The 17,148-nt window shown below is 30.0% G+C and overlaps 1 protein-coding gene across 1 annotated transcript in view; it reads left to right on the top strand.

The window, feature by feature from the left end:
- Positions 1-6,731: 6,731 nt before the first annotated feature.
- LOC106774063 (NAD-dependent malic enzyme 62 kDa isoform, mitochondrial) overlaps positions 6,732-17,148 on the top strand; it is a 34,120-nt gene continuing 23,703 nt past the window's right edge. The window contains exons 1-4 of the mRNA XM_014660888.2: positions 6,732-7,082; positions 8,945-9,041; positions 12,978-13,096; positions 15,793-15,960. Of these exons, the coding sequence (XP_014516374.1) occupies positions 6,918-7,082; positions 8,945-9,041; positions 12,978-13,096; positions 15,793-15,960 (549 nt within the window). The 5' untranslated portion in view covers positions 6,732-6,917. The remainder of the gene's footprint in view (positions 7,083-8,944; positions 9,042-12,977; positions 13,097-15,792; positions 15,961-17,148) is intronic.

The following is a 17,148-nucleotide window of genomic DNA, read 5'->3' as shown; positions in this document are numbered from 1 at the left end:
AAGGAGTCCACCGTTACAGAGGTTCTCTCTTACAAGTTTGAATTAATTAATTAATTATTTTTTATTTTTTTTTATTATTGTTTCAAGCCGCTTATTGAAAAGATACTTATTTACAGTAAATTAATTCCAATATATTATTACCGTTTATTAATACTTTTATTTTCATCTATTAATATTAAAAAAGTTATATAGATGATGGTGTAATTCTTTTATCATTTTAAGGATAAAATTAGTTCATAAATAAAATGTTCTTTTAAATTTTGTCGTAAATGACGATTTTATTGCAAACCTTTTTTGTTATAAATGGCACTTCGTTAAAATTGTTGAAGCTTTTTCATCTACATTATAAGCCCTTTTTTTTCATCTACATTATACAAAAAAACATATTGCTTATGTATTAATTTATTTTACATCTTGTTTAAGAATTTTATTATTATTTTTCAATATTATTGTATTTATAAAATAAGAAAATATATTTCTTAAATATAATTAGTTTAAGTGTTTTTTTGAATTGGAAAGAGGATAATTTCTTTTTAATTCTTCTGCCTCATGTTTTTTTCTCTTGGTCACTTTTAAGTGAGTGAGATTTTTTTTCTAAAAATCTAAAATAATTTAATAATAAAAAATGAGTTTATTTCGAAATTAAATCTCTACTTATATAATTTTAAAGAATTTAATTAATTAATTTACTTTTTTATAATTATTAATATCGACCTTAATTATTTATCAATAACTATTATCATATTAATTACGTTTAATTATGTTCAATTTCTGTAAAAATCGCTCAATTGTCAAGTTTTATTTATCTTAATAGATCAGTTCATTCGACTTGACATACACTCGTATTCAATCTGTCTCACCTCACCCTATATTAACATTATGATAATATGAAAGTTAGAAAGGAATTTACATATGTAGATTTTGAAAAATGTTCTGGAAAGCTTGAAATTCTTTTCTTCTTTCGCTATTACTTTTGTCGGTTAGGGTTTGTTTTTTGTTTTGCTTTAAGAAAAAGTGGGAGCGACAATTGTTTGAACGTTGAAAATTCAAAGTTAATAGTCATTTGGTGATGTAATATTGTTCCTGTGTGATGGCTCGCATTGTTTCAAGAACAAACGAGGCGGCGTCAATATTCAACCACTTTCCAGGTTTTTTCATTGGGTGAATGCGTGTTTAGTTTATAGATTTTTTTTAATCATTTGAAAATACCTTTTTATTATTATTACTTTATCTAATATTAATTATTCTTCGTAATATTTCTTGGAATATGATACTTGAGTTACAATACTTTTAGCTTTTCTTCTTGATAAAAACCTGTAAATTGTAAAAGGTTATATCTTTCATTTTCCTTCTCTTCTTATGAAAATAATAATAATTTGTAATACTAAAACATTTTTTAGTTTGGTAAAAATGATTTTTTAATGAGAATAGACTAAAATTATAAAAAAAATGTTCAATATGATTATTTAATTTCATTTCTAAAATCTTTATTATCTCTGAAAACTTTATTTTCTAAAATTTTCTCTAACTTTTCTCGAGGATGTTGACTTCATTTAACATATTTTATTCATATAAAAAAGATACGTTGAGTGGATAGTATAGATTGAGACAATTTGAACTGATATATTATATTTTTTTTTAGTAAATTCCTCTTCTCCAAAAATCTCTAGATTTATTTTTCTTCTTTAGTTGCATGCATGGAGTTTCTTTTATGCACGGAAGATTTGAATTTAGTAGATTGATCTCTACTATACTTTAAGTTGATAATTAATGGTATTATGTTTGTTAATCAAGATCTTTAAGAGAAAGTAAAGATTTTCCTAACTATACTTGGTTATTTTGTTTTGAAAATACCATATATAAGAGATAATAAGATTCATAAAATTCAATATTATTGAGATGTGAATGTTATATGTTTTGAAAAAAATAAATAAAAAAGATGGTTGCATTTAGTTTTGACCCTAATAATGTTAAATAAATTTAAAATGCGCGCGTGTAAAATTTTTGGATTTTTGGTATATGTTATGGCGAGTGTTTGAATTTAAATAGTTTTGTTAACTTAGATTGAGACTATAATGATTATAAGGCGTTCCTATTTTCGTTCGGTCTTTCCACTTTGGTCCCTTTTTTTTAAACTTTTCCAATTGAGTTCTCAAGACTGCTAATTTGAAACAATTCAGCTCCTACCATTAACGACCGTTTAAATTTGATGACGTGGCATTATAAATAAATTTTATATTAAAAATTATTAATGAATATAGATTTTAGAAAGGCAAAGTGGGAACTTTTTTCTTCCTCCTCCGCAGAACCCGAATTCATCTTCTTTCCAAATAACATCACCCAACAGTACTACCAAACATTAAAATATCAGATCTGCAAACTCTAATCTTCTTTAGATCACAAACCTACCCAAATCCCAAAAACAAAAACGATCGAATTTCCCTGATCCATGTACCCCTCTGTTATACAATAATACAACCTAAAACCTAGAACCTAAAACTCAATGTACCACTCTGTTACGACAAAAGGAAAAACAAAATTGGATCCACAACATCATAGTTAACACTGATTACAACAACAACAAACAAAATCATTCACGATACTATTACAAGAACTAAATTAACGCACTTTAACATAAGAAACAATTCAAAACGTGGAAATATATACTACATTCACATTTATATAATTTCAATGACACACAAAAGAAATCATCGAAGCGAACAAATGGATGATACAAAAATTCAATTTCAAAACCCTAACATTTAAAGGAAAAAAGCTCAAATCTATCACCAACTGATTTCTTGTTCCACTGTTTCGCTTTACAATAATAAATATATAAAAGAAGAACTCGGTGATTTGGGTTCTGCGAAAGAAGAAAAATGGGGTTGGTCTGAGAAGAAGATGAACTTGGTGATTTGGGTTCTGCGGTGGGGGAAGAAGAAAGTTCCCACTTCTGCGAACCGAAATGGATGAAGGGCCTGACGTCGGGCGATCGGTGGCTCTGGCGGCTCGCGATGTCACCGGCGACACCATTGACAGCGGTCTGTGGTGGAGAAGTTGAGTGGTGAGATGGTAGCCTTGGGTTCTACCGGCGGAGATGAGGGGCTGCTAGTGTCATTGAGAGAGAGACCTTTTGTGTTCTTATGCGTTGAGTAAAATGAGGTGAGGATGTGGAAACCTAAAGGGGTTTCTGAGTTTTTGGGAACCACTGGGCCAAATCCAAAAGCAAGAAGAAAGTCTTTTTTTTTTCCTATTTTGCCCTTCTAAAATTCTGATTGAAAAAATATTTATTAATAATTTTTAATATAAAATTTATTTATAATGTCACGTCATCAAATTTAAACTATCGTTAACAATTTTTAACGGTAGGGGCTGGATTGTTTCAAATTAGCAGTTTTGAAGACTCAATTGGGAAAGTTTAAAAGAAAAGGACCAAAGTGGGAAGACCGAACGAAAATAGGGATGCCTAAGTGGTTTTAACCTATAAAATATTGTTAGTATGAAATATTGTCAATGAAAACTTGATGAATATATAGCTGGTTTAGAAATACTTTCACTTGTTAAACTTTGATTTAGAATTCAAAAGGAGTTATATTTGATGTTGATGGAATTAGATCCAGAACAAGGATATTTGGAACTTCAATGTTGTTGAATGAGTTAAAGTTTGTAATTTGAACCTTGTAGAAATTTTGAAGTATCTTATGTGATTTTCGATTAAAACAACACAATTTTTTAAAGTCTTATATAAACTAGAGATAAGGCTAAATTATAATATATAAGTAGATATAAATTTTATTTTAGAAACTGATTTTGTAAAATTGAATTAAGTTTAAATATACTTCATAATAAATCTCACTTAAATAAAAATTAAGGAGGTGCTCTCTGTTTTTATTTTTATTTTTTAAATTATACAATCTTGCTCATGAGAATGGGCTATTCTAAAACATGATATGTTACTTAAGTAAGAATATGTTGTTTAAGTGACGTGTTATTTATTATAACTAGTGAAATAAATGAGAAAAAAAATGAATGATTATATTGTATATGTAAAATTGTGTTATATTTTAATATTAGTTGTGACATATGTTTATATATTGATATTAAATTGATGTGAGATGTTTAAACAATCAATTGAGTATCTTTTCGAGTCGATCTTTATTGATAATATTTTTCAATCAAAATTCATTAAGATTGTATTAATTGATATTAACAAATGTTTTTCTTGATTAATGTATAGTGAGTTGACCATAATTATTTAGGTTACCATTGAACAAAATTATTTTTATAGTTATTAGTTCCAGTTAATTTTGTTGACCTTTTGGTTGATTATGAGTGAAAAGTTTTTCTAGTTAATTTTGAAAAAAAAATACAGTTAATTTTTCTAAAAGTTTTCTTAGTTAACATTAAAAAAATCTAACAAACTATTAAAAAAGAATAATGTTATTGTCGTTAATAAGAAAATTAATCATTGCAAACATCGGAAAAAAATCTATATCACATCTGCCAAAAAATAATTTTCTGACATTGGTCAAGAATTTTGATTATTATTTAAGAAGAAATAGTTAGAACAAAAAATATAATAATATAAATAAAAAATAATTTCGTATCCACATCAATAAGAAAAAACTTACTCAAGGCAAAAAGTAATTATCCTAAATTTGACGAAGAAAATTATAATTATCGTTGATCAAGAAATAATTTTAACTTACCTTGTCTAGAAAATAAATCTAATTGATGTTGGTTGAAAAAAAAACAACTTGACTAACATAATTGAAATTACCTCGTCGACATAAACTAAAAATATTGACATTAGTAAACAAACACCATTAATATTCATAAAGAAAAGTCAAACTAATATGACAACATCATTAATAAAATAACCATGGCGATATAAATATAATAAATATAATAGGATTAAATATGTTTTTAGTTTCTATTGAGGCAATTTTAATTTTAATCTATTTTCAAATTATAATCATCCTAAAATATAGAAATTAAAAACATATTTAACCCAATATAATATGAATGTTAAAAAGTTGATTTAAAATTTATGAATGGTTCGACGTTGGTAGATGATGCTAACATTCGCTTTAATTAAAATTTTGATATTAAGTTAGAAAATGAGTTTTAAATTTAATTTAATCTTATAAAATTTTAATTTATACATGTCACTTATGTATTATGTATTATGGACTGACTTTATTTCTAGTTGATATGAAATTTCGAACAATATAACAAATTTTATTAGAATTTAAAAACAAAATCTTGAGATTATTAAATTTTACATTGCCTACGTCTATAATATTTTAGGTCAAATCGATGACACCTAATTAAAATGAGTTGAAGAAAAAAATATAAAAAGAATAATATGAATTTAAGAATATAAAGAAATTTTCTTCGTGAAATATGAAATTGTATAATCTAAAGTAATCTGATTACTTTCATGAAATTTTAAAATTTTAGCTTGTTTCGAATTTTTCTACCGAAAAAACATTTACAATTATCTACAAAATTTAAATATCATATTCAAATTGCTATTGAAATTAAGTATTGAAATTAAGGATGTATGGAACAATGCAAATTGAGATCTTAACCAAATACTATTTGACAAGAAAAGATTAATGTGATAAAAGGGGTCAATTTTCCATTAATCTCATAATATGTATTAGCATTTTTAGTCTCTTTCCCAACCAGGCTATTGAAGAAGTAGAACATACTTATTATTAATTTTTTGATGTTGTATTATAGATAAAATATTAAAAAAATTATTAACGTAAAAAAAATTAATTTAACGAAATACAAATTTTTGTGTTTTGTTATTTAAAAGATGTAAGTATACAATAATATAATATTTTAAATGATAAACACTTAAAGAAATTTTAATTATAAATTATAAATGAGTATCTGTAAAAGTACTTTTCAATTGATTCAATCAGAGACTTTAATTAATAAGTAAAGCTTATAAAGTATTGATTTTGTCTATCGTAACCTGTGAGGATTATATCAATAAATTTTTTAAATATAGAAACATGATCACATCAGACTTTGAAATAAGGATAAAATTCAAAATAGTGTAATAATTTCGGAATAAAAATATAACAAAAATAATCACTTCAATTGATACAACTGAACAAAATTTGTCTAAAATAGTATTCATGAGTTTTAAAAGATTAAAATTAGGATTAAATATATTTTTAGTCCCTATATTTTGAGGACGATTTTGCTTTTAGTTTTTCCTTCAAAGTAAGGTACAATCTATTCTTTAACTTTAGAAAATCATTTTTACCACATTGTTTTAATTTTACTTCCTGTTTCAAATATGTTTCATTATAGTATTTAGATTGTTTATATTGTTTGACATATTTTTTTTCAATATCAACTAAAAAACGCGTTTAAAACAGTAAATAAAGTTAAAAAAATTGATAAAAAAAGACTAAAACCAGAGTTTTCTAAAGTTGAAGAACTAAATTGTACCTTAGTTTGAAAGATGAACTAAAATCAAAATCGCCCCAAAATATAGGAACTAAAAACATATTTAACCCTTGAAATTATATTTTATTAATTTAAATTTAATTTATATTCTATTAAGTTAAATTTAACTTATATTATATTTTGTTTTAAAATTTTATAAAATATATTTTAAATATGGTAGACATATGTTTAAAATTTTTGATATCTAAATAACGAGAAAAATAACATATTGAATTTTTTTTTTTGGTTTTAGTTGCGGGTCGGATGGCAGTTACTAATCCATCCTTGATCCCCACATCCAACCTCCCTCATTCAATTACGAGAAAGCGCCATTGGTCGTTTTGTCAAATTTCGCAACGCTGATCTAATTCAACGCATATAAGTGCGAGTGCGCGAGTCACTGAGTTCATAGCACCATTCATCAGATCTCGTTCTTGCAGAGCCAAATGGCGATGTTGTTGAAGCACGCGAGGGCGTCGTCGTCGCTGCTGAAGCAGCACGTGACCCGCGCGCACCTGCTTTCGCGGCCGTTCACCACGACCGAGGGCCACCGTCCCTCCATCGTCCACAAACGCAGCCTCGACATCCTCCACGATCCTTGGTTCAATAAAGTATTTCTCTCTTTTTCAATTTTCTATTTATATTTTGGAAAAATCGATGAGATTATGATGATTTTGATTGTATAAGCTGTTTTGAGTAGAAAATAAGTTCGCACACATAATTTTTTTTTAAAAAAATTTTAATAGGTGTTGAATAGTTTTCCTATTTGTTTAGGCATTGTTTGGGTGAATATCTTGAACAAATGGTAATTTGAAGGTCTAGATATTTTCATAAGCTTCAGGTTGACTTTATATAAATAAACTTATCCATGAAAAATTACACAAAATAAAATAAGGAGGCAAAATGAATTGCGTTTGTGGAGTTTTTATAGGTTAAAACCATCTTATATACTTTATTTTTATGGAAGTTCTCCGGTTTGTTTTGTCCAAAAACCGAAGTACATAATTTAGTTTTAGTTTATAGGAGATGTTTAATTCATTTTTCTTTTTTTGTAAGTGCTTATGAAGAAGTATTAAGAATGGGTCACAGATCATGAAAATAAGCTTAAAACAGCTTACATGAGTTTTAGATATTCTTTATAAGTTCACCAAACTAGCATAAAAGGCTTTACAAATGTCTATTATTATAGAGAAGTTCAAATAAGGAGAAAATAAGCATAGCCTAATGACATCCCAGTCAGGATAATCTAATTGAGGATTCCGTGTTGCTTAGTTAATCCAAACACCATTTTTTTTTTTCTAAATTTAAGAGGTGGCGAACAAATTTTCAATTTTAGTTAGTCGTTGGGTGCTGAATAACTTAAATCAAGTGGCGGTTTGAAGTTAAGCTTCAATTCATGGATCATTAAAATAAAATTAAAATGGCTCATTTGGTTTCAGGTATTGTTTAAGTTAGACTCATTTGGATAATTTTATCTATAAACACTTATAGGAAAAAAAAAAAAAGAATATAAAATGAATTAAATTTCTCTTATGAACGTAGAATAATATATGCACTTAAGCTTTTAGAGAAGTTAAATGAAATATCTTCAATAAAGGTTAAGTGCATAAGTCATTTTAGGTCATGGGAGAAACTCAATTCATTTTACTTTATTATTTACAATTTAAGTACATATGAGAAAAATGCTCTGCAAAAGCTTATTATCACAGATGAGTCCAAATAAGATGAAAATAAGTGTTGCCACCCTCTTTAGTGATGATAATTTAATTAAGTCTTCTATGATTCTATTTTTCTTTCAGGTAGGTTGTTTTTCACTTTCATTATTCTGTTTGCTTATTTTGTGTTACTTTTATCTTAGTTTGAAGTTTTCAATTTGTTTAATAAATGCTTTGGGAATGCGTTGATGCTTAGAGCAAGTTTGAAGTGATTTTATTTATTTTTGTTAGCTTGTTTTGTAATTTTGTTTATTTGAAATGGACTTTTTGTGTGCATAGTTTGAGGCATTGTGTATGTTCCTGTTCATGGGTCTTTTTAAGTGGGTTTCCTCTTTGGTACGATCTTTGATAAATGGGTAGGTTATTTAATGTAAACTAGTTTGAACTGGTAGCAGTTCTGATTGGGTTATTAGTAACAAGTTTGTAGGAGTGGAAGATGAACGTGGTTGATGCAGTTGCTTGCTATTGCATTTGAAGCTAGGCAAAACCCATTTCTTATAACTTGACCCAAGTTATTCTTCAGAGGCTACAATCCATAGATGAATCATCCTTGTTTTCTGCTCGTTTACTTGAGGCTAGAAAGTGGTCATGAATTCTTATATTTCTGTCTAGTCTGTTTTTATGTGCCGGATTGATGAATTTAAGCTTTTGCTATTGAGTTTTTGCATCACCTTTTCTTCCTTTTATGGGTATTTTTTAGTTTCTCTATAAACTTCTATACAATTTAGTATTATATTAACTTTGATGTTTAAAATTAGGGAACAGCTTTTTCCATGACAGAACGAGACCGTCTTGATCTACGTGGACTGCTTCCCCCAAATGTCATGTCTCCTGACCTACAGATTGAACGCTTCAGTATGTTTTTCTATTTTTTGTAGTCTCAGGTCAATGTTGAACATATCAAATCCACGTTGCTGTGCTTGGTGGTAGTTTTGTTTTCGCATAATGGTGAGAGTGGTGTTCATGATTGAGATCCATCCTTCATTTTTCCATTAAATGGGAATTAGGTAGGTCAGGTTATTCAAATCAAGGCTTCTGCCATGGTTCTTTTATCTATTGGTTAGGCTTTAAATCCACTTCTTAACATGGCATCCGAACCATGTGTTAGAGTTTATCTTAGAGAAATTTGGTTTTAGTTGTGTTTATTGTTCCACTAGCTATCAAATCACCCATTAATATCTAGTCTTATGCTCGAGATGTTTATACTTCAGCGTGAGAATTATGTTGGAAGTCCCACATCAACTAAAAATAAGACTAATTTACAATGTATAAGTCAGTGAAATCCTCAGTTAACAAACTAGTTTTGTAAGGTTGAATTAAGATTAAAGTCTACTTTTTAACACTAAGAGATTAGTTTGTTACATATGTTATTGTATAAAATTGTCTTTTGCTTTTATATTGTTCTCGTGCCCTCGATTGCTTTTTAGATAATTTTTGTTAAAGATATATAGAGATTGAATTGCTTTGTATTTTCGAAACCCTGTGATTTGCTCTTTTGTTCTGTTTTAAAACTTTAGTATATGAAATGGTCGAGAATGAGATGTTGTTGTGTTACTGCTTCGGACTGTGTGAAACAATTCAAGGAAAACTCCTTTAATTGCCTTATTTTTTCCTTCTTTTTTTAATTTTCTTTTAATATTTTATTTTGGTATTTCTTCTTTGGGTTTCTGCAATAAGTGATCTAGAGGCTGATGCTGACTGTAATGCATATTTTTGCCCATTTACACTGAAACTTTTTAGCATCTAGCTGAAATATAATGGTAGGCAGGTCGTGCTTGCTTACTTCCCCGTTGATGCTTGGGTGATGAGAAATAGGGATTCTAATCCTTTTTTTCTCTTATATTTTCTTTTTATAAAAAGTAGAGTATGCAAAAGCATTACCATGTGAAAGTAACTGGAAAAAAAGAATACTTAGGTATGTGTAGAAAAGAGATATGATTCAAATTGTATTTGCTGTTTAAGATCAAACATTACTTGTTTAACTTCAATCTATTCTCCAAAATATGTCCTGTCTCGTGTTCTTAGATTGAATCACTCTTATGTGATCTAGAAGAAGATTTAAGAATACTTTTTCTTCCAATTGAAATTTCATGCACATTATCTACGTTCTGCTGTGTGCGGTTCCTTTTAATTCCAAATCCATGGAATAGTATCTTCTCAAGATCAAGAGTTTTGTTGATGAACTCGTTGACGTTCAAGTTCTAGTATGTCATGAAGACTATGACTGTAAATACAATTCTCAAAGAACTTCTGTTGGACCATGTGCTAATTGTCTTGGTTATTGAAGGCAAGAAACACATACACTCTTTCACTGAAATCTTAGCTCTTTTTTGGTCATGAAACACATATTGTTTGATGCATTTTAAGGAGTTGTTAGCTAATAGTTAGAGTTGATAGCTACTACAACTAATTTTTAATGATCCTAATTCTTGGTTTAAACCCCAATCTTGCACCACCTCACAATTCCCCAGCTTCTCAACTAGTATCTTCTGTCACACATGAACTTTCCAACACACCATCTATCACCTCTGATCCATCCACTTATGAGTTTTTTTCTAGCCCTGTTCCAGCGCCAGCTGCCAACAGCCATCCTATTCTGTCTCGGTCCAAATCTAGTATTCATTAGTCCGGAATTCATCTTTCCTACTTCCTTACTCATTCAAAACTTAAAACAATTAAGAAAGAACTTGAGGGTTTGCTGCATTGCAACAAGAAAATGATGTATTTCTGAAGCAAATTAGGTGAGATTTAGTTTCTTTACCTCCTCACAAACAAACTATTGGCTGCAAATGGGTTTTTAGGGTCAAGGAAAATGTTGATTGCTCTATTAATAAATACAAAGCAAAGTTGTTGGCCACGAGGTTTCATCAAGTGCACGATTTTGATTTTCATGAAATCTTTTCTCCAGTGGTAAAGCTCATTACCATCAAAATTATTCTTACTGTTCTCTCTCATGGGTGGACATAATTTCAGCTGGATTTAAATAATGCTTTTTGTGCATGGTCTATTTGAAGAAACAATTTATATGACACAACCTCTTAGAATTGGAGTCGAGGATAGATCTCCTGTTAGGCATTCCATGGGTTAAAACAAGCCCCCAAACAATGGTTTGACGAATTAAAATCCAAACTCCTTCAATTTGGTTTTTTGGATCGTGACTCATCACTCTTTATTTATAAAATCATTCTCACGTTGTCTATTTTATAGTGTATGTTAATGACATCATAATTACTGGAAGCTTGATAGACTTCTTTGATCAAGAAGTATATCAACACGCTCCTCTCATACAAACACACATGAAAGACAACAAAAGAATGTATATTATTGTTGTAAGAATGAATTAACGAATCAAGAATTACACCAAGGAAGCCTCTCTCCCTCCACTGGAACAATGATCCAGTCTAAACCTTACAAGTCAAAAAACTAACTCCCTGTACAACTATATCCCCTATTTATAGTATCCCCCTTCTATACAAAACTTCCCTATGAGCCAACTACCTTTCTCGTTATTTTCTCTTTTTCCTTTCGTAAACCTTTAATGCTCTATCGAAGCTCTATTACTTTAATTTAGCAATTTAGAGTTAAACTCCATGCAGTTTTTTCCGTCAAACAATTGGCTCATCTAGATTACTCTCTTGGTTTTCAAATCAAATATTTGCTGGACCATTTTATTGTTTTGATCCAAAGTAAATACTTTTTGGAATTGCTTCACAGAATACATATGGTAGAAGCTCATTCCATTTCTTCTCTTATGGTTTATAACCACACATTATCTAAATTTGGTTTTCTCAGGTCCTACTTCTATACTGCTTAGGGGTAGGTACTCAACAATATGCCACTCTCACTAGGCCAGAAATTTGCTTTGTTGTTAACATAGTTTGTCAATTTATGGCCAAATAACGGGAATCTCATTTGCTTGTGGTTAAATGAATTCTAAGATATCTTAAGGGTACTTTGTCTCATGGACTACATCTTTGGTCTGCATTTCTTGCATGGCTTAAGCCTTTCATTTTGTTGATTGAGCATCTGAAGTTGATGACTATCATTCTACTTCAGGAGTGACCATATATCTTGCTCCTGATTTAACATCTTGGTGGTCCCACAGGTAGAAAGTTACCACTCGCTCAAGTACTAAGGTTGAGTACAAAAGCTTGGTCCAAACTTCTACCGAATTGACATAGGTTTTTGCTTTGCACTTTGGATCGAAAGTTCCATTCACCATTCCAGCTCTTCTTTGTGATGGTCAAGTGCTATGTCTATTGGTCATAAGGTGGTGTTGCATAGCGACACCACATATTGAGATTGATGTTTTCTTTCTGCGAGAAAAGGTTATGACCTAAGAATTTTCTATCTATCACATTCCAATCCTAAATCAGTGGGCAATTGTGCTGACCAATCCACTTTCTTCGCCTTGTTTTGTTTTTCTTAAACGAAACGTAATGTGAATTCTTCTGAAAAATCTCCCCCTTGAATTTGAGGGGGTTATGTGAATTAGTTAGAGTTGTTATTGCTAACATCTCTCTCTTGTATCAATTAAATAAAGCTGTTAATCACGACTAACAACTATCTTATTTAATGGAGCTTAGCTATAAATACTCTTGAACCTATTGTATTTTAAAAGTTAATGAAATGTATACAATTTTGTATGTTCCCGAATTCTTTCTCATTTAGTTTCTTTTAAAAGGAAAAACCGGATAAATCTGTGAAGAACTCATCAAAGACCATAAAGTTATTTATTATTATGGTTTCTGTTAGTATCCTACAATTTAATCAAAATTCTTGTGTTAATAGTGGTTGATTTGAAGAGGCTTGAAGTTCAAGCAAGAGATGGGCCTTCTGATCCTAATGCATTGGCCAAGTGGCGGATACTTAATCGCTTGCATGACAGGAATGAGACTATGTACTATAAGGTATGTGTACATCCATTGTTTTCTATTGCACTCCTTTAATAACCAACAATTTTATTCTGAAAATTTTGATGACGATTTAGGTGTCAATCAACCACAACCCTTAAGTGACCCTTTAACTTATAAAATTACAACTACGTAGATTATTAAGACATGCAAGGTTTTTTACTATGACATTTCTATTTCATTTTAGGAGTTCAGTGGAAAGTAGAATTTGATTCAACCTACGTCCCTTAGGAGCCTTATGAACTCTTTTTTGGAGATATGGGTCAGGCTTTGCTAGGGTAATTTGTGTTGGATATCTCATATTGACTAGAGGTAAGAGCAATTTACAGTATATAAGTGGGTGTAAACCTTATCTTACAAGCTGATTTTGTAGAGTTGAGTTAGACTTAAAGTCCATTTCTTAAGATGGTATTAGAGCCATTTATATCCAATCCTAGTGAGATATGTTGTTTTCTAGGTCTATCATGCCACTCACTATCAGGCCGCTAATGGACTGCCCACAAATATTTAGTTATACACTCTAGATGTAGATGCCTTAGCATGCGCGGTATGTGTTGGAGATTCCATAGTGACTAGAAATAATGACAATTTATAGTATATAAGTGGATGCAAACCTTACTTTACAAACTGGTTTTGTAGAGTTTAGTTAAGTTTAAAGTCTACTTAAGAGTTTGTAATTGTAATTCCTTAAAATGTATAGAGGTTTGTGCAACATTAGCAATAATAACTACTTATAATGAAACAATAGAATAAACTAAAACCATTTTCCAATAGAAGTTTTTTTTATGGTGTAGTTGTGCTAATTCCTACAAAATAATGGTTACCTATGGGATTCTTGCCATGTTCAAGTTGGTCCTAGGACTTGGTGTTGCTAAGAGAAAGGTCTTGGGCAAGGCTGGGGGAGCGGTTGTTTCTTTTTTGAACAGTAATTGGAGGGACTCCTAGGTTTATTGTGTTCTTGTGTTTTTAATTTCTCTTTTCTTTGTAGTATGCTTTTGTGTAACATTTTTATCCTTTGATTCTATACTTTTCTTTCTTTGAATGAAATGTTATTATCAAGATATAAGGGTAATATAAAATAAACTTGTGTGTGTGTTCACAATTGGAATGGAAAAGGGTTTCTATAATGAATAGTACATATGGATTGGATAAATATTCCTAGTTTATTATTTTATCACAAAGATAGGGAAAGTAAGCAATTCTGACATTACAATGTAAGTGAAATCTTTCTAGAGAGCAAATATAAATCCACTAAAATAACTAATTTTAATGTGGATTAGATAAACACTACTATTAAGAAGTGGATTATAAGTCTAACTCAATCTTACAAAATCATTTTGTAAGATGAAGTTTGCATCTACTTATATAGTATAAATTTGTCTTATTTTTAGTCGATGTGAGATCTCCAACACATTTCTTCATGCCGAGGCATATCGAGCGTAAGACTAGTTATTTATGGGTAGTCGTATAGCTAGTGTCACAATAGGCTCAACAAATAATTAATTTTGGTAGGATATGCTTTCAACTAAGCTCTGATATTATATTAAGGAATAAACTTTAAGCCTAATTTAATCCTACAAAATTGTCTTGGAATGTGAGTTCTACACTTATTTGTATATTATAAATTTTTCTTAACTCTTGTCAATGTGGTATTTACAACATCTATCATGTATGTGTAAAGATGTTAACCATTATATTAAAAGATTGCAAGGCCTGAAATGAGTTTTTTCTTCTAGCTATGAACAAAGTTCTCAAATCCAATATTTGCATTTAGAATATGTTCTTTTATTGTGCTCATGTGGACTAGTGCCATGTTAGATAAAGATGGTTTGGTCTGATTGTTTGTGATCTTAGCACCGGTGCAGTAGAGGTGACTACTTGTGGATATTCGGATGCCCAGGTTATGTACCGCAAACAAAGTGTGTAAGCGAATGGTAAAATTTACAAGGTGAAGCAGTGCACTAGTGTATGTAGGAGGTTGGTGGTCCTCCTTTGTTAGCCATTTGTATGTTGTTAGGAGAGCTGTATTAAGAATTGTTGGTGAGTAGTTCTCGCTATGTCCAATGTTGATGGGACATGATGCCCATGCATGCCAGAATTGTACTTGAGGGGTTAGAGAATTTGAGACTCTGTGATACCATATCAGAAAAAGAAAGGAAAATAAGACAAGGATAAGACAAATGAAAATTGAACTTGTATATTATTTCACTTCATGATAACAACAGAGAATACAAGCCTAGTATATATGGACTCTCAAACCTTCTGAACAGGTTACAAAAAACAGAAAACTTACATCCAACAAACATCCAGTTGAATCACTGAATGTTTTTACATCAATATCTCTAATATGATGTGTAGCTAAATGTCAGTCAGTTTCAAGCTAGGATGCCAATGCCAAAATGGGTAGTAGCTGGATTGTAGGTTGGGATTGTAGGTTATGTTATTATTGTACCGATATCAATAAATGAATTATATATATAAAGAAAATTGAAATATGTAGATATTAGGACTACATTCGTGTGGAAACTAGTATTTTTGTTGGAATTCACATAACTTATGCTGAGTAAAAGTTTTATTCCACATCATACTTCCTTTTTGTATCCACAATTTTGCATTGTATATTTGCTTCAACTCATGCCTTGGAAATAAAACTTATCCTATGTAATCTCCAATGACATTTCTTGTATTGTTAGGTTTTGATTGCCAAAATAGAGGAATATGCACCTGTAGTGTACACTCCAACAGTGGGCCTTGTATGTCAGAACTATAGTGGACTATTTAGAAGACCAAGAGGAATGTATTTCAGTGCCGAGGATCGTGGTGAAATGATGTCTATGGTGTATAACTGGCCAGCTGAGCAGGTTGTTAACTATCTATTATTTATGTATAAATTTTTAGATAGTACTTTTCTATGTGTATCCTAAATGTCAATACTTCATCAATTTGTATTAATGGATTTTAAATGTTCATCTTGTGTTTACAGATGAGCATAATCATCTTTCAACAATTCGCCTGGAATCATTGTTTCCACTGACTTTTATTTAATGTGTAGATTTAATAGACATGTATTAATATAATTTAAATGCATGTACTTTTTTTAATGCTCAAATTGTTTGTTCTTTGAAAATTTTCTTGGAATTAGGCCTGCTCATATCTTATTCTACTTACAATGTAGTTTGGTTAGGTCTAGGATGAAGTTTCATTTTTTTACTTTTACCTTGTACGTCCATGTAAATCTTAGAAACTAAGAATTGAAATGAGAAAAAAATGAGATGTTATCAAGTAAGATGAAAGGAGCAACAAATAGGAGAGAAGTCTCTCCGCTTCAGATTTCCCCTTCGTAAAGGAGTTTGTCCTTTCACAAAGAACCGATTCTTAATTTCTGATACTATTAATCTCAATCTCTCTTATCCTTCTTCCCCTATTTATAATGTAACCCACCCCTCTAACTAACTAACTAGCTCATAATATTCTAACTATGTTAACCAACCCCTCTCTCTCCTATAGGAGAAAAGGAACCTGAGAGATCTTAACTTACATATCTCTTCAGATTCATATTAAATTTATAGATATGCATATCTTGCAACAGAGTACAAAGAGAGAGGAAAAGAAATAAAAAAAATACAGTTTACCGCTTGGACCTAGCTTATAGATAAGGTACAACATGACATATTTTATAAAGTTACTCATAAAATATAAACTATTCTAACACTCCCCAGTACTAATTTTCTTGGACAACAATTTTTCTTGAACAAAATGATAGCCGTCTCTATATGTTTGGTCCTTTCTTGAACCACAAAGTTGAAGCAACATAGAAAGTTGTTTGATTATTACATTACATCCTGATTTGCTTGATTCCACAAAACTTTAGTTCCTGGAGGAATTATTTTATCCACACTGTTAAATATAGTGAAAATTATATATTGGAATTAATTCCTTGTGTTAAATACACACATAGGGTTCTCTATTTATAATAGAAGAAATATGGGCTAAGCCCAAATACAAATGAATATGTAAGAATAAAATAAAATAAAATAAAATAAGAACAA

Source organism: Vigna radiata, chromosome 9 (assembly GCF_000741045.1).
Source record: "Vigna radiata var. radiata cultivar VC1973A chromosome 9, Vradiata_ver6, whole genome shotgun sequence".
NCBI lineage: Eukaryota > Viridiplantae > Streptophyta > Magnoliopsida > Fabales > Fabaceae > Vigna > Vigna radiata.
The sequence above is the reverse complement of the archived record's forward strand: the minus strand, read 5'-3'. Positions and strand labels throughout refer to the sequence as shown.